Below are 19,281 nucleotides of genomic sequence, written 5' to 3' on the forward strand. Positions count from 1 at the left end.
GTTTGCTCGGAGATGTACGGAGCATCCTGTCCGCTCATTGGTCAGTGAATGAAACCTCCGTTGATTGGTCCTCGTCCGAGCGACAGCGATGAAAAGTTGAAAATATTTCAACTTTCTAGGTTCGCGTCGCTGGGTCGCCTGTGCACGACACGCACACGAGCGCAAAATTTCACACGCACGTCTTTCGCGTTTCGCTTAGTAGGAGGGAGACCCGCGATTATCGCTTTGTCGCGCATGTCTCATTGAAAATGAATGGAGGAGAGGCGATGTCGCCTCCCGTGTGCAGAGCCCAATCTGAAGCCTTTCACTATACTGCAGTACGGTGAAAGACAAATAAATAGACGGGTATATCAGAAAGCAAGAGTATAGACAGCATCAATGCAGAGAATGGTGTAAAAAACAAATAAAAAATCAGTAAAAACGGGAATCCACACTATCATTCACTTCCTCACACACAATCCTAGTAGCCAATAGATAAAAGAAAACTACCCAGCCAATCAAAAACACCTACATTAAACAGAAATGATAAGATCGCCATGACACGCTCTTCATTAGCCCAACCTGTGGAAATGTGACACCACGGCACTACAGTCCACCCAGATAAGCGCAGGCATTAACACAGCTAATATTTACCAGAGACAACCATTCCATGTCCTGGAGTAAGCTCAGAAGCAACCTATTTGTCTATTGGCTGGAGCTGTCTGTCAGGTGGTCGTCATGACAACGGATGTGGTTGAGCAAGTGTGGAATGGAAGGATAGAGAACTGAAGCGTTTATTATTTTCTTTGGTGATACGACTGGTGTAACACATTAAATTTAGCCTGCAAGTCAAAATGATTGGCAATAAAAAAAAGTCTAGCAACCCCTGACACCCCCCCCCCCCCCCCCCCCAGAACAAAGACACCACATGCGGATGACTTGTTGATGCCACAACTCTCATCTCTGCTCGGTAGGGTGACGGTGGCACAGAAGTTAGATGCTTGCCCCGTAATCGGAAGGTTGCAGGTTCGACCCCCGCTCAGTTTGCCACTGTCATTGTGTCCTTGGGCAAGACACTTAACCCACCTTTCCTGCTGGTGGTGGTCAGAGGGACTGATGGTGCCTGTGCTCAGTAGCCTCTCCTCTGTCAGAGCGCCCCAGGGCAGCTGTGTCCACATCGAAGCTCATCCCCACCAGCGTGTGAATGGCCGAGTGACTGATTGTGTTGTAAAGCGCCTTGGGGGGTTCCAGGACTCTAGAAGGCACAATATCAAATGCAGGCCATTTACCATTTGCTAAACTAACAACAGCCTTCCCCGTCAAGATGGCTGAGTCCATGAATGCTAAGTGACAGTGTGACGTAGACCTGTCAGGATTTTCTAACCCTAGAGTTTCCCTGTCTATTTTCTATTAGAGGCTAATGCAGGAGATAGGTGTAGGAGACTTTTCATGTTCAGCCTGCATGAAAAACCCAGAGTGAGCGATTACAATCATTAAAAACATTTTCTGATTCTGATTACTGAACAACCCGCTCTACCTCCTTAGCTACTGCTTGAAATGAGAATGAATGAATGCAAGAGGATGACAAATAACTCAAAAGATCTCTGAAAAATGTGTCTCCCTCACTTCTGAGATGATGGTTATGCTTTTGGGTGATCTCTGACCTTCTTGACTGTATCAACTCCAGACTGTGTCAGTTTCCAGATAAACACGTCTAGTGTATTATCCCCATCGTGCTTCCACGCAGCAGCAGTTGGAAGAAGGCTGCAGCTGATTGGAGAGCCTCGTGGTGTTTGTGTAATACTGAATTCACATCCCATTGTTTCCCTTGATCTAATATATGGCTGGACCTTCCACCTGCCTTGGTTCCATCATGGCAGTTAAACTGTCTTTGTAGTAACCCCTTACATCACACCCACTTGGCACCAAGCTGACATGATTAGTCTGGGTGAAAACAGCACACTGAACAAAAATATGAACACAGCACTTTTGTTTTTGCTCCCATTCAAGTCTAAGGCACACCTGGACATTATTCATGCTGTCATCAGCCCCTTGAAATGCCACACCTGTGAGGTGGGATGGATTATCTTGGTAAAGGAGAAGTGCTCACTAACACACTAACATGGGTCTTTAGCGTATGTAGACACATTTTCAGATGTTTGAGTTCAGCTCATGAAAAATGGGAGCAAAAACAAGTGTTGTGTTTACATTATTTTAAGGTGTGCACTGAAGTGGCCGCAGGTGCGCGTGCGCTGTCAAAATAAACAATGCGCACCTGAAAAAAAGCTGCAGCACGCATTTGCGCACCTAAGATTTTGTAGCGGAAGGAAGACATTTCTGGAGCATTTTAAAGATGTCCAAGAAGCAAGCAATTAAGTAATTATTTTGGTGTTCCTCCGCCTCCCAAAAACGTCAGACTGAGTCGGAACCGCAAAAGAAAATAGTTTTTGTGAAGAAGTGGCTGCAGGAGGTCAGCTGGCTTCAAACAAACGATGAACGCACAGAGATGTGGTGCACATTATGCTGTGAAAATCCCTCCCTGGCAGACAAAAACAGCACCTTTTACATAGGCACTGAAAACTTCAATCATCCAGCGTTTGATAAACATTCTAACAGCAGAGAACATCAGAAAGTTGTCCTCTGCTGTGTGTGAACTGGAAGAAGCCGGTCAGGATAGTGAGGAGGATGATGATGAAAGTCTGTAGAAATAAAAACTGCATTTATGCCATTTAAAAAACTTCAGTGCTCTCGTCGTCATCTTCCTCCGCTTATCCGGGTCCGGGTCGCGGGGGCAGCATCCCAACTAGGGAGCTCCAGACCGTCCTCTCCCCGGCCACCTCCACCAGCTCCTCTGGTAGGACCCCAAAGCATTCCCGGACCAGATTGGAGCTGTAACCTCTCCAACGTGTCCTGGGTCGACCCGGGTGCCTCGTTCCGGCAGGACATGCCTGAAACACCTCCCCAGGGAGGCGTCCAGGAGGCATCCTGACCAGATGCCCAAACCACCTCAACTGACTCCTTTCGATCCGGAGGAGCAGCGGTTCTACTCCGAGTCCCTCCCAAATGTCCGAGCTCCTCACCCTATCTCTAAGGTTGAGCCCGGCCACCCTACGGAGGAAACTCATTTCGGCCGCTTGTATCCGCGATCTCGTTCTTTCGGTCATTACCCAAAGCTCATGACCATAGGTGAGGATTGGGACGTAGATCGACCGGTAAATCGAGAGCCTGGCTTTCTGGCTCAGCTCCCTCTTCACCACGACAGATCGGCCCAGCGTCCGCATCACTGCAGACGCTGAACTAATCTGCCTGTCGATTTCCCGATCCCTCCTACCCTCACTCGTGAACTAGACCCCGAGATACTTAAACTCCTCCACTTGAAGTAGGACTTCTCCCCTGACCCGGAGTTGGCAAGCCACCCTTTTCCGGTCGAGAACCATGGTCTCAGATTTGGAGGTGCTGATCCTCATCCCAGCCGCTTCACACTCGGCCGCAAACCTACCCAGCAAGAGTTGAAGGTCAGAGCTGGATGAAGCTAGGAGAACCACATCATCCGCAAAAAGCAGAGACGAGATTCTCCTGCCACCAAACTCGACAGACTCCACACCACGGCTGCACCTAGAAATTCTGTCCATAAAGGTAATGAACAGAACCGGTGACAAAGGGCAGCCCTGGCGGAGTCCAACCCTCACCGGGAACAGGTCCGACTTACTACCGGCTATGCAGACCAATCTCACGCTCCTCTGGTAAAGGGACTGAATGGCCCTTAAGAGAAAGCCACCCACCCCATACTCCTGGAGCATCCCCCACAGGGTGCCCCTGGGGACTCGGTCATAAGCCTTCTCCAAATCCACAAAACACATGTGGATTGGTTGGGCAAACTCCCATGCCCCCTCCATCACCCTTGCAAGGGTATAGAGCTGGTCCACAGTTCCACGGCCAGGACGAAAACCACATTGCTCCTCCTCTATCTGAGATTCAACTATCGATCGGACCCTCCTCTCCAGTACCTTGGAGTAGACCTTTCCAGGGAGGCTGAGCAGGTCACCCTTCTTAAAGATGGGGACCACCACCCCAGTCTGCCACTCCACAGGAACTGCTCCCGATGACCACGCAATGTTGCAGAGATGTGTCAACCACTACAGCCCTACAACATCCATAGCCTTGAGGTTCCCTGGACGAATCTCATCCGCCCCCGGGGCTCCGCCGCTGTGTAGTTGTTTGACTAACTCAGCAACTTCTGCCCCCGAGATCGGACAGTCCATCCCCAGGTCTCCTGGCTCTGGTTCCTCCCCGGAATGCGCATAGTTGGGATTGAGGAGCTCTTCACAGTATTCCTTCCACCGTCCGACTATAGTCCCAGTTAACATCAGCAGCTCCCCATCCCCACTGTAAACAGTGTAAGCGAGTTGCTGCCTTCCTCTCCTGAGGCGCCGGACAGTTTGCCAGAACCTCTTTGGAGCCGATCGATAGTCTTTCTCCATGGCCTCACCAAACTCCTCCCACGCCCGAGATTTTGCCTCAGCAACTGCCACTGCGGCACCCCGCTTGGCTATCCGGTACCTGTCTGCTGCCTCCGGAGACCCACAGACCAGCCACGCCCTGCAGGCCTCCTTCTTCAGCCTGACAGCTCCCCGAACCTCTGGTGTCCACTAGCGGGTACGGGGGTTGCCACCACGACTGGCACTGGCCACCTTGAGACTACAGCTAGCAACAGCCGCCTCAACAATCGCAGAGTGGAACAAGGCCCACTCGGAGTCAATGTCCCCCACTGCTCTCGGGACGCGGTCAAAGCTCTGCCGAAGGTGGGAGTTGAAGACCATCTTGACAGGTTCTTCTGCCAGACATTCCCAGCAGACCCTCACTATGCGTTTGGGTCTGCCAGGTCTACGCGGCATCTGCCATCTGATCCAACTCACCACCAGGTGGTGATCAGTTGACAGCTCCGCTCCTCTCTTCACTCGGGTGTCCAAAACATACGGCCACAGGTCAGATGATACGACTACAAAGTCTATCATCGACCTGCGACCTAGGCTGCCCTGGTACCAAGTGTACCGATGGGCATCCTTATGTTCGAACATGGTGTTCGTTGTGGCCAGACTGCGGCTTCCACAGAAGTCCAATAATGAAACACCACTCGAGTTCAGATCAGGCAGGCCATTCCTCCCAATCACACCCCTCCAGGTCAAGCTGTCATTGCCCACGTGAGCATTGAAGTCCCCCAGCAGGACAATGGAGTCCCCTGATGGAGCACTATCTAGCACTCGTCCCAGGGACTCCAGAAAGGGTGGGTACTCTGAACTGATATTTGGCCCATAAGCACAAGCAACTGTCAGGACCCGTTACCCAACCCGAAGGAGCAGGGAATCTACCCTCTCTTCCTCCGTGGTGAACCCCAACACGCAGGCAGAGAGTCTTGGGGCTAACAAAAAGCAAACCCCAGCCCTCTGCCTCTCACCCGGAGCAACTCCAGCAAAGGAGAGTGTCCAACCCCTCTCGAGCCAATGCTATGTGTCAAGGTGAGTCAGACTATATCTAGCCGATACCGCTCAACCTCTGCCACAAGCTCCTACTCCTTCCCCGCCAGCGAGGTGACATTCCATGTCCCAAAAAACAGTTTCCTTGTCCGGGGATCGGACCGCCAAGGCTCCCGCCTCAGTCTGCCACCCGATCCACATTGCACCGGACCCTTCATGTTCCTCCTGCGGGTGGTGGGTCCACAGTTGGATGAGCCCATGTATCCGGTTCGGGCTGGGCCCGGCCAGGCCCCGTGGGCGAAAGCCCGGCCACCAGGCGCTCGCTCACGGGCCCCAACCCCAGGCTTGGCTCCAGGGTGGGACCCCGGTAACCCGCCGGGCCGGGTACTCCGACTTTTTGAATTTACATTCATGAAAGATCCTTTGAACCGTTCTTTGTCTCACCCTTCACCTAAGACCAATTTGTAATGGGAGACCCTACCAGGGGCACAAAGTGCCCCCGACAACATAGCTCCTAGGATCATTAAGGCACTCAACTCCTCCACCACGATAAGGTGACGGTTCAAGGAGGAGCTTCAGTGCTCTGAAATAGTAATTTTTTAAGTGCTTTAAAATTTATTTGATTTGATTTTTGTTATCACAAAAGCAGCTGTTTACACATTGTGTTTTACAGTCAGACAATTCAGTCATGTTATTTGAAAATTAGAAGGTTTAAGTTAAGCTGGCTATATGTACCTGTTGTACTTGTTGTTTTCAGTCAAAATTAAAATATGTTGCATCATCAACGCATTACTCTGTTTTGTTCCTATTGTGAGTTGGGTTAAGAATTAAGTGCGTTAAAAAATGTGAGGACCAAGCAACAGCCATAGGCTCTCCCCTGAGTACCAACCCAAAAATATTATGTGCACCCCGTTAATGTTTCATTAGTGCAGAAGTCTGCATTACACCTCTGTTGTATAAAAACAGAGGGAGCGGTCCAATAAAGAAAGAGCTTAAAATCAGGATCAGGATCTTATTAAAGCCCACGATGTCCTGTTGAACTGAGAAAGGATTAAATGTTTATGAAGTGTTTAAAGTTAAACAGTATAATAAAACGACTTTGAGCTAAAACAGGAACAATTAAATCATAAAACACAGAAAGAAGAAAAACAACAATGAAAAAAAGATTAAAAACAAAAGAAAATGTCTGCATCTCTGACAACTGGAACAACAGGTGATGAGCAATATCAGTATTACACAACCAATAATCAATAGGCTCTCCCTCTCTCTCTCGCTCGCCCCTCTCACAGAAACACTAACATCATTTAAAGCTTTTAATCGCTGTGATGCAGACAAGCTGCACATAGCCTCCAACACACAGCACAAGCTCTCTGGAGAATACCGGCATGTTGTTTTACAGCTCAGTCATGTGGCGTCTCACACAAACACAATACCTACGACCACAGTACAAATATCCAGTGTCACAGACATCCTGAGGAATCGCTCTAGCTGACCGCAAACCAAGATCCACCACGCCAAATCCCTCAGTCCAATATAACCCACTGTCCCTAGGGATGCAGCATATTACCTTCAGCTCACCAGATACACAGCATCAGGCTCAAAAATGAGACTAGATTTTAATCATATTCAAATAAAGTTAAATATAAAATACATGCAGGAGAAAAGCAATGGTGGAGGTTTGACCACAAACTCAGATGATCAGTGTCTGTCCTTTAAAATGGTGCTTCAGTTACGCATGGCCTTCTAAATGCTGATTAAAGCGGTGGCCTTTTAACTAAACTTTACACAAACATAATAAATATCCATTAAAACACTAATCTAATCTCTCTTGACTGTCTTTTTCTCATGCAGCTGAAAAGACTAGCTTTAGGACAGAGGAAGCAGCTGGAGACAGAGATGCTAAAAGACTGAGCTAACAGGTGTGCTTCACCAGACTAGCCACCTCTGTCAGAAACAGTGGCATGCTTTAATAGTGTGAGACGTCTTACACCACATGTTCCTATTCATTAGACATCCTGATCCACTGAAGGACTCCTCTATGATGGACTGCAGCTGCCATGTTTCTGAAATACTGACCAGTAGCCCCAGCAACAACAATCCAAAGCAACTGGACTCAACTACAACTGAAAGGTGCAGAATTTCAAAGGTTATGAACTATATTGGGACAACAATATCATCCCATCAGCTTAACACAGGTGTGGTCTCTAGTGTGAATGAATGTTTGAGAGTTGTTTACAGAGGGGAATACGCTTTGGTGCTCCTGTTTTAGGGGGTAGAAGTTTGTCTGAGGAGTGGGGGTGGAAAACAGCAGGATTACGAGTCTTACTCATAAGATTCGTGGCATCTAGCATCTGACTGGCTAACAGCAACACAACTCTTCCACTGTCTTTGTTGACGGAACTGAAAGTAAAACATTTTCTTGGCTAAAAATGCAATATTGACTCACACCCACACACGCATGCATGCACACACACACGCACGCTCACACGCACATACACACACGCATGCACACACACACGTACACACATGCACACGCACGTACACACATGCACACACACAATTCAATTCAAGTTTATTTATATAGCGCCAAATCACGACAAGAGTCATCTCAAGGCACTTCACATAATAAACATTCAAATACAGGTCAGTTCATTAAGCCAATCAGATAAACGTTTCCTATATAAGGAACCCAGTAAATTGCTTTACAGCAATCCTCATACTAAGCAAGCATGCAGCGACAGTGGAGAGGAAAACTCCCTTTTAACAGGAAGAAACATCCAGAGGATCCTGGCTCTGTATAAGCAGCCATCCTCCACGACTCACTGGGGATGGAGAAGACATAGCACACACACACACGCACGCACACACGCACGCACACACACACACACACACAAAGTAATGTTTCTGTGGTTACACTGTGATTTCTTAGTAAATATTCTATTTGGTGAGAGGTAAACTTTATTGTATTTATCCTAGTGAATCTGTTATTAAATGGGTAAACACATTCAATGTCAAGGAAAGTAAAGTGTTATTATCAGGAGAGGGAGAATGATTAAATGGTTAGCAACAGTGTTCAAGACAATGGCCCCCTCCATGAGGCTACCACAGCTCAGCAGAACATCATTGTAGCTTCTTCTGGGAAGAAAAACACTTAGAGAGAAAATAAAGTTAACAGCTGAAATAGCAGGAAATAATACAGTTAAAGAGCAGATTGTAGAAGAAAGCAGTAGAGTGTGGAAAGTGGTCAGTGTATCCTCCAGCAGTCTAAGCCTATAGCAGCATAACTACAGAGATAACTCTGGATAATCTATCCTATTTAGATGGAGGCATGTTGGAGGCAGGGCAAGGGAGAGTCGTCTTTACCGACTGTACACTCCACCTCCCTCTACTCCCCCACTTGTCCCGATCTAGGCTAACATCAGATTGTAACCATAGGCCCTAGCAAATAAAAATGTTTTAAGCCTAGTCTTAAAAGTAGACAAGGTGTCAGCCTCACGGACTAAAACTGGGAGTTGATTCCACAAGAAAGGAGCCTGATAACTAAAAGATCTGCCTCCCATCCTAATTTTAGATATTCTGGGAACCACCAGTAAACCTGCAGTCTGAGAGTGAAGTGCTTGGTTAGGAACGTATGGAACAATCAGGTCACTGATGTATGAAGGAGCTTGATTATTAAGAGTTTTATATGTGAGAAGAAGGATCTTAAAATCTATTCTGAATTTAACAGGTAGCCTATGTAGGGAAGCTAAGACAGATATGATCTCTCTTTTTAATTCTCATCAGAACTCTAGCTGCAGCATTTTGGACAAACTGAAGACCTGTAACTACATTCTTTGGACTTTCTGAGAGTAGTTAATTACAGTAATCCAGTCTTGATGTAATAAATGCATGAACTAGTTTTTCAGCATCACTCCTGGATAGGATGCTTCTAATCTTAGCAATATTCCGAAGGTAGAAAAAGAAAATCCTACAAGCCTGTTTAACGTGGGATTTGAATGACATGTCCTGGTCAAAGATAACACCAAGGTTCCTTACTTTGTTCTCGGAGATTAATTTAATTCCATTCAGGTCAGGCGATTGACTAAGCAATTTCCTTTTCTCAATTTCAGGTCCAAAGATGAGAACTTCAGTCTTGTCTTGATTTAAAAGCAAAAAGTTTTGAGTCATCCAATATTTTATGTCATCAAGACAAGCCTGTAATCTATCTAACCGATTAGGTTCATCAGGGTTAATGGATAAATATAACTGAGTATCGTCAGCATAACAGTGAAAGTTTATCCCATGCCGTCTAATGATTTTACCAATTGGGAGCATATATATAGTAAAAAGAATTGGTCCAAGCACGGAACCCTGTGGTACTCCACAAGTAACCCTGGAGTATGAAGACGATTTGTCAGGTACATTTACAAAATGAAATCTGTCAGACAGGTAAGATTTAAACCAGCCTAACGCTGTTCCTTTGATCCCTACAACATGTTCAAGTCTTTCTAAAAGAACATTGTGATCAACTGTGTCAAAGGCAGCACTGAGATCTAACAAGACTAGAACAGACACAAGATTCTTATCTGAGGCCATGAGAATATCATTTGTAACTTTCACTAATGCAGTTTCAGTGCTGTGATACTCTCTAAAACCAGACTGAAATTCCTCAAACATAGCATTAGTGTTTAAATGCTCACATACTTGGATGGCCACTATTTTCTCCAGGACTCCAGCAACCTTAAAATCCTGTGGTTCTTATCCATTTACTAAGGACAGATTGATCATATCTAGAATGGGGGCAGTAACCAAAGGAAATGCTTCTTTAAATAATTTGGTTGGGATTGGATCCAAAATGCAAGTTGAAGGTTTAGATGAAGCTAATATTTTTGATAACTCTGAAAGCTCAACTGGATCAAAACGGTTCAAGCACAGATGAGGTTCTACAGTCACCTCTGATGCTGTCTCACTTACTGAGGAAGAAGAAATCGCATTAGGGAGGATGCTAAAGATTTTGTTTCTAATAGAATTAATTTTACTTGTGAAAAATCCCATAAAGTCATTACTGCTGAGGGCTAAGGGAATAGATGGACCAGAGCTATGATTCTGTGTAAGTTTGGCAACTGTACTGAAAATAAATTTTGGATTATTCTTATTCTCTTCAATAAGCGATGAAAAATAAGCAGTTCTAGCTTGTCGAAGCTTATTTTTATAAAGCACAAGACTATTTTTCCAGGATTAGTAGGACTCCTCCTGGTGTGTCGAGCGCCATGTTCTCTTCAATTTTCTAGAGTTTTGTTTTAAGGCTTGTAAATGAGAATTAAACCAGGGATCCAACTTCCTGTCCCTAATTACCTTCTTTTTTAAAGAGGCAACATCATCTAATGCCACATTTAAGGAGGAATTAACATGATGAACTATAGCATCAATTTGTGAATGGCTAGAAATAAAAATATTGCCCTCTGCTACATGCCTCTGAGATGCTGAGGACAGTAAAGATGGAACAGTTGATTTAAAAGATGCAACTGCGTTGTCAGATAGAGACCGACTATAGTGAAATTTACTTTCATGTCTCGAGAACTCAAAACTCAAAGGTTATCAAAAAGTGGTCCGAGAGGACTGGATTATGTGGAAATATCGTTATTTCATTACACTCTATGCCATAAGTCAGCACAAGGTCTAATGTATGATGGCAGGAGTGGGTGGAGCTATGTATTCTTTGAGTAAAACCAATTGAGTCTAAGATATTACTAAAGGCTACATTGAGGCTATCATTTTCAATGTCCACATGAATATTAAAATCCCCCACTACAATGACCTTATCAGTATTTAGCACCAAATCAGATAAAAACTCAGAGATCTGATCCAAAAACTCAGAGTAAGGTCCTGGTGGACGATATAAAACTACAAACAAGAGTGATTTTACAGTTTTGCAATCTGGATTAGGAAAACTAAGAATAAGATGTTCGAACGAACTGTAGCTATTAATTGGTAAGGGATTGATTCATAGGTCTGAATGATAAATGGTTGCTACTCCTCCTCCTCGCCCTGTACTTCGAGCAATGTGATGATTTAAATAATTTGAAGGAGTCGACTCGTTTAAGCTAACATAGTCCTCTTGCTGCAGCCAGGATTCTGTGAGAGAGAGCAAAGAAATCTGATTATCACAAATCAAGTCTTTGACCAACAAAGTCCTAGAAAAAATAGACCTAATGTTCAACAACCCACATTTAATTTTTCTAGTTTTCTGCTCGGTTGAATTTGTTCTAATATTTATGAGATTTCCATGATTTGCTTTATTATGCCTGACATTTAATCTGTGTGATTTTGGCCGTGGGCAGGACTCCGTCTCAATGGGCTAGACACGCACGCACGCACACACACACACACACACACACACATATGCACATGCATGCACACACAGGCACACACACACACACACATGCAGGCACACATGCACATTCACACACGCATACGCATGCACACGCACTCACATACATGCATGCACACATGCACACACACGCACATGCATGCACACATGCACACACACACATATATGTGCGCACACACACACACACATGCATGCACACACACGCATGCATGCACGCATGCATGCACGCAAACACACGCAGACACACACACACACACACACACACAGTGTACAGAAGTGAAGACATTTTTAAAAAGCAGGAAATACCGGTCATACACCAAAAATAAGTCAGTTTGATGATTCTGTCGTCTTGAACGAACGATGTTTATGTTTGTGTTATTTACATGGACATATAAGGAGCCTCGCTGCAGAGAGGAACAAAGTGTGATTCAACTTGTCTGATGGATCTGAAACCATGGTACTGGAGCTGAGGTGTCTCTGTGACTGACTCGGGATGGAGAGTTATAAAAACTGCCCTACTTACACAATCTTTGAAGTTTGTTCTTCGTTGACCAGAAATAGGATTCTAAAGAGCTCTAGATCTTCCATCTGGTTCCTGCACCCACTCAGTCCCGGTCTGATAAGTTATGGGAAATCTGCAAATATCCAGTTGGAAACATTCAGTTGATTAGTGGAAAGTTTTGGTGAGAATGTCGTGTCGTGTGATTTAACTGTGATGCATTAATGCATTCATTCGTCTCAGTCTGTTCATTATGTACCCTGATTTTATTCTCTTCCTGCCCTGCCAACTCCTCCCTTTTCTCCTCACTAAGGACATGTTTACAGGTGTAGTCTGGTTTGTCTAGTCTGGGTCAGTCGATGACTTGTGTAGCATTCTCCTGCTAAAAGTCTTTTCATACAGAAAACTCCGAAGAACATGAAATGTGTCGCCACAACCCAGATTAGAACTTTCAATATGCTGATTGGTCAGCTTGTCTGGGGGCGGGGCCACAGAGGTGAATACAGAGGAAGATGGTTCTGTGACACACACACACACCCTGAGCTGGTTATCAACCATTTGAACTCTTCAGTGTTTATTAGTTACAGCTGGTAAAACAAGGCATCTGTCCGAACACAGGTCAGGTAACGGCTCACGTTGCCTTATTTTCAGCTAGCTAGGAGTTACTGATACGGGTATTCTCTCTACCACATTTCAGATAGCAGCACAAACCTGGCTACAGAAGTGTATTTGGCTCAGACATGCATCATTGTTACTGGTCTTTACTCCAGAATCATAGCTATGGGGATAAATGTACGGTGTAATGCGTGAACAAGGAAAGCCTATAAACTGGCCCCAGATCACCACAACGTCACTGATGACTCCTAGACTCACTCCTTCCTATCTGAATTTTTCTTGCCTCTCTGATTCTCCTCTCCATCCCTCTAGTAATCACATTACTCTGTTTGCCTCTCTATCTGCTGTAGATCTGAAGTAGAGCAGACCTGCCCTTGCTGTTGAGAGGGAATCACGACCACAGCTACAGCCACTCCAACGGCTCTTACCTCCACCATGCAGCCCTCGACTCTTCTCTTTTTCTCAGCGATTTTCGTCCTGTCCTTTATCCCAAACTGCGCATCTCAGAGTGAGACGGACATTGTAAACACACAAAATGGTCGGGTTCGAGGCATTCACATTCCAGTCCCAGGACAAAACTACGTCACTGCGTTCTTGGGGATCCCTTTTGGTGAGGCGCCTGTAGGAAAACGTCGTTTTCGTCCTGCTGAGCCAAAGCGTCCATGGTCTGGGGTGTTTGAGGCCAATGCCTACCCTAAAGCCTGCTACCAGTTTGTGGACACATCGTTTCCTGGCTTCCAGGGCAGTGAGATGTGGAATCCTAACAGAGAGATGAGTGAGGACTGCCTGTACCTTAATGTCTGGGTGCCTTCTTCTCCAAGACCCCACAACCTCACAGTCATGGTGTGGATCTATGGTGGAGGTAGGAAGTCACTACTTACTCTTAAAAATAAACTGTGTCCAACAATTAATCTTGTCATCTCTTAAACACAAAAACAGTTTATAACGTTTTAAATTTGGAGCTGTGATTCATCAGGGTTCACACACAAACAATGCTACATCATGCAGCCTTCTAGCATGCACTTAGAAACAGGAGCTGAGCTAGTCTCAAGAAGTCATGTGTCAGATGGTTGTACAGAAGAGCCAACTGGTGACATGGCTGAGCAGCTGAGGAATCAAGATGCATAGTCTATAAGTACATTCCAACGTGTTAGTGACAATGTGAGTTACTATTAGGTTCAACCACAGGAGTCCCACTGCTGACACCAGTTACAACGAACGGGAGGATTTTTGTAAATAAAATGTTACATAGAGACATTAAGCCACTTTGACTGTAAAGACTCTGACACTAGTCAGTGACTCGATGCAACCTGCTGGGTTCCTAACTTTTTACTGATTGGCCTAATGACCTGACCTGTATTGGAATGTTTACTGTGTGAAGGTCCTTGAGACGACTTGTCATGATTTGGCGCTTTATAAATAAACTTGAATTGAACTGAATTTTCTTCACAGACCATAATTACACTAATGAGGACATTTGTGGGCAGACAGTTTGTCTAAACAAGGTTTGACTCATTACTCACGCAAATAGATGTTTGCCTGTCAACCATGGACGTAATTTTCACTTTAGAAGTGAGGGGGGGCACGGGGGGGGGGGGGTCTTTACAGTATGCTCTAATGGGAAACAGGCTTCAACACATACGGTTGCTTTCCTCTTGGTCCTAGAGCTCAACCAGTGTCTATTTAATATAGCGTAATATTGTTTTTGGATGGTAAAAAGTGCAGGGGTCAAAACTTGACTTTGGAAAGAGTGGGGGGGGGGACATGCCCCCCCATCCCCCCAAAAAAATTTACGTCCATGCTGTCAACAGTCTGCTTTATAAACTAAAACATTGATTGTTGAACACCGCCACTAATACAAGTTGCACAGAACCAGGACCTTTAACCACAGCTTATAACCAAAAGGCCAACAGGGTTCATAAATGATGTTTCAAACAGTGTTTATGAAATCAGCCAAACCCAGCTCTAAGTGGGGTCCTGGTCCTCTTTAACTACATAACTGGTGAAGCTGCCAATCAGCTCATGTTCTTCCTGCCAGTCAGATTTTTTCACACGGATGTGGATGAGTGTGTCTTAAATGAATCAGAGTACAAGTGAAACTGATGCTAAGATTTCAAACTTGATGCTATAAAAATGATAATAATAGATTTTATTTCTAACACACCTTACATTTCAATGAAATCTCAAAGTGCTATGTGATGCTCACTTAATCTTTAATCCTGATGAAAGCCTTTCGTCTGTTTCATCAGATTGAAGCTGTGTGTGAATTTATCAATCTGAGACCGATGCTGGACCCTGATTTAACGGCTGTATGTCAGACACTAAAAACTGTGTTAGCAGTGGAAGCTGTGTGGTGGTACATAGTCAAACATTTTATGTAGTGTTGCAGCTTCAGGATCGATCCAGAAAGCTGCAGACCTTTTACCACGAAGGTTGGGCAGAGGCAGGACTGAAATGCTCCTCCAGCTAAGCCGCAACCTTAAAAGTAACAATTTTACTGTGAAAGGCTCAAATCAGTCTAGTGTCTCAATCATATTGGATGGAAGGAAACATTGAAAACGATTTCCTTCTCAGCCAGCTGGGTGGTCACGAGGTTTTCTGCTTTTTTAGATGGATGGATAGATGGATGGATGGATGGATGGATGGATGGATGGATGGATGGATGCATGGATGGATGGATGCATGGATGGATGCATGGATGGATGGATGGATGGATGAATGGATGCATGGATGGATGCATGGATGGATGGATGGATGCATGGATGGATGGATGGATGGATGCATGGATGGATGCATGGATGGATGGATGGATGGATGGATGGATGGATGGATGGATGCATGGATGGATGGATGGATGGATGAATGGATGGATGGATGCATGGTTGGATGCATGGTTGGATGCATGGTTGGATGCATGGATGGATGGTTGGATGCATGGATGGATGCATGGATGGATGCATGGATGGATGCATGGTTGGATGCATGGATGGATGGATGCATGCATGGATGGATGGATGGATGCATGGATGGATGGATGGATGCATGGATGGATGGATGGATGCATGGATGGATGGATGGATGGATGCATGGATGGATGGACTTTATTAATCCCAGGCTAGGATAATCCAGTGTAGCAGCAGCATGACACACAGTTAAACAGTTAAACAGTTAAAAAACAATAGCAACATAAAAAAGGGTGGGGCAAATAAATATAAAACATGAAGAACATAGTGACTGTGACTGTATATTATGAACCAGGTTTAGTTGTTGCTGTGGTACAATGTGATGGCATATGGTAGGAAAGACTTCCTGTATCTTTCCCTTCGACAGCGGAGCTGCAGCAGCCTGAGTGAGAAGGTGTTCCTCTGTCTGGTGGCTTAAGAAGCCAAAGAGAGACGTCGTCATTGGTCCAATCCCAGTTCTTACATTGCACCCTAACATCTTCAACAAAGTGCACTTGAGGAAGTGTACCGTAAGGCTTTGAGTGCGTAGTACTGAAAATTGCTGAATTGGGACAGTGAGCATTGCATCATTGACTGTTTGTGCTACTTAAAAAAAATCTTCATTAACAACTTTCAAACAAAAAAATATAAAAAAAAAATTTCAGAAGGGTACATTGCTCCGCCTTCTCAAAATTCTCATGTTGCAGTGGATTATGGGTAAAACAAAAAAAATGCTAATCAAGGGTGCATAGGAGGCCCTTCACAATCGAGACCCTCTCCTACGCTCTTGTACCCCTGGACAGGAATAAAGGGCACAAGGGTGGAAGTGCGAGTATTGGGACTGGGCCATAGTCTACAATCTGTTCTGCCTCTTTATTTCCTGATTCCATAGCCAATTATATGTGAGCCCACAAGGTTGCCAGTTCTGTACCACAAAATGCTGACACTTGGAACTGGACACTGGTCAGTGTTTCCAGCCAGTCAGTACAAGGAGCTGCTCAATAATTATTTCAAGCAGTTTTAAGAAGCCATGGCATCTTTTTGTTTGACTCTTATATCAGGTAAAGAGGCTAATATTGAGCTAACATTGAGCTAACAATGTTAATGGTGAATTAGAAACAAATAGCTGGCTCTAAAAACATCTACTTTTTCAACTACCAACAACTCAATATTCCAGTGAAGTGTATTTATCTACTTATCAACTTACTGTGTATGACTCGTTTTTGCTTGTCATCTAGAATTTTGTGGCGCCGATCAGTAACTGGCAACCAGCATGGCTGAGCAAAACCTTTTTGTTTTAATACATGGACTGCAGTACCCAAATTTGACCACATGATGTCAGTCTTTCTTTATGCACTTTCAAATGTAGAAACAATGAAGGCTTAACTTTGTGCATTACATCGTTTGGAAGACAGTCACTTTAAGATGACGTGGTTTTTAACACTTCCAGGGTTCTATAGCGGTTCATCTTCTCTGGATGTGTACGATGGTCGCTATCTGGCTCACACTGAGACTGTGATTGTGGTCTCTATGAACTATCGGATTGGCGCCTTTGGCTTCCTGGCTCTGCACGGCTCGTCTGAGGCTCCTGGAAATGTGGGTCTCTTGGACCAAAGGATGGCTCTGCAGTGGGTGCAAGACAACATCCATTTCTTTGGTGGAAATCCCAAACAGGTCTTTTACTCTCATTTTTAATTGTCTTGTCTTTGTTAAAGTCAGACTTTTTAACATTAAGAGCTCTGTGTTGTGTTTTGTCTGTGAAACAGGTGACCATCTTTGGTGAGAGTGCGGGTGGAGCTTCAGTAGGATTCCACCTTTTGTCTCCAGGCAGCAGACCTTTGTTTACCAGGGCCATCCTGCAGAGCGGGGTGCCCAACTGCCCCTGGGCCTCAGTCAGCCCTGCTGAAGCCAGAAGACGGGCCACTCTTTTAGCCAAGCTGGTTGGTTGTAATGGAGGCAATGACACAGAACTGGTGGACTGTCTGCGTAGTAAAAGTCCACAAGAACTAATTGACCAAGAATGGCTGGTAATTACGCTTTGTCACTCAGCCTTTTAGAGACAGGCTTGAGCCAAATACATCTACATTTATTTATTGTCTAATGTTTATAAACAACTATATAGTAATCACTTTTATTTTATATGTAATTCTGTAACAATAGTAAAGAAGTCAGATGGGCCCTTGCCAACTGTATAGGACTGAATATGGCAGGTTTCTGATGAAGGCACTAATCCTGATACTCACTTTAACACCAGAAGTGGTTTGACAATGATTTGTGGCGATTGTTTATAAGGTTTTTAAATGGGTAATGTGAGAAGTCAGCACATAGAAATCTCCAGTGGTTTGGGTTAGGGCCCATGTTGTGTACTCGGGTACCAAAGCATCATCTGTTAGTCAACAGCTTTCTGCCCCTGAAAGGTGTCCGGTCATGTTGTTGCTTCCCAGTCTGTCTGTTAAAAAAGCTTCTGAGCCACTGGACAAATCATAGTTAAACTCTCAGAAAGAAATTGTTGCATGAACGTCTAATAAAACTGTTTAGAGTCAACCTCATTCAAGATGGCTGCCACAGCTAATTACCATATCTTTTACTGAGTCCGTTTCATAGTTATTTGATGTTTATACAGCTGAAAGTCATTAGTGTGTGTGTGTGCATGTGTGCGTGCGTGCGTGTGTGTGTGTGGCCAGGGTTCAGCAGTGGACGGTGTAGTAATGGATGTTTTTCATGTTCATTAAGATCAACACATCTGTTTTGTTTTCTGATCCTGATCAGGTTCTGCCATGGTCCTCTCTCTTCCGCTTTTCCTTTGTACCTGTTGTGGATGGGGAGGTTCTGCCTGACACTCCTGAGGCCATGATTAACTCAGGCAATTATAAAGACACCCAGATTCTTCTTGGGGTCAACCAGGATGAGGGCTCGTACTTCCTGCTGTACGGAGCACCAGGATTCAGCAAGGATAATGAAAGTCTCATATCCAAAGAAGACTTTCTGGAAGGTGAACTTCACACAAAAGGATTCTGTAGTATCAGTTCTGTGGTATTAGTTCTGTGGTATTAGTTCTGTGGTATTAGTTCTGTGGTATTAGTTCTGTAGTATTAGTTCTGTGGTATTAGTTCTGTGGTATTAGTTCTGTAGTATTAGTTCTGTGGTATTAGTTCTGTGGTATTAGTTCTGTAGTATTAGTTCTGTAGTATTAGTTCTGTGGTATTAGTTCTGTAGTATTAGTTCTGTGGTATTAGTTCTGTGGTATTACTACTGTGGTATTAGTTCTGTGGTATTAGTTCTGTGGTATTACTACTGTGGTATTAGTTCTGTGGTATTAGTTCTGTAGTATTAGTTCTGTGGTATTAGTTCTGTGGAAATACTATTGTAGTATTAGTTCTGTGGTATTAGTTCTGTGGTATT

At 44.6% G+C, this 19,281-nt stretch overlaps 1 protein-coding gene across 5 annotated transcripts in view; it reads left to right on the forward strand.

The window, feature by feature from the left end:
- ache (acetylcholinesterase (Yt blood group)) overlaps positions 1-19,281 on the forward strand; it is a 57,202-nt gene that overhangs the window by 24,417 nt on the left and 13,504 nt on the right. For 2 of the 5 annotated variants that reach the window (XM_070549664.1, XM_054734254.2), the window contains exons 2-6: positions 7,464-7,583; positions 13,288-13,799; positions 17,330-17,553; positions 17,646-17,906; positions 18,649-18,871. In XM_070549664.1, the coding sequence (XP_070405765.1) occupies positions 13,373-13,799; positions 17,330-17,553; positions 17,646-17,906; positions 18,649-18,871 (1,135 nt within the window). In that variant the 5' untranslated portion in view covers positions 7,464-7,583; positions 13,288-13,372. Of the gene's footprint in view, positions 1-7,304; positions 7,373-7,463; positions 7,584-13,287; positions 13,800-17,329; positions 17,554-17,645; positions 17,907-18,648; positions 18,872-19,281 lie in introns of all 5 variants that reach the window. The other 3 variants (XM_070549665.1, XM_054734252.2, XM_054734253.2) reach the window with 2 other exon arrangements.

This window comes from Nothobranchius furzeri, chromosome 3 (genome assembly GCF_043380555.1).
Source record: "Nothobranchius furzeri strain GRZ-AD chromosome 3, NfurGRZ-RIMD1, whole genome shotgun sequence".
Classification (NCBI taxonomy): Eukaryota; Metazoa; Chordata; class Actinopteri; order Cyprinodontiformes; family Nothobranchiidae; genus Nothobranchius; species Nothobranchius furzeri.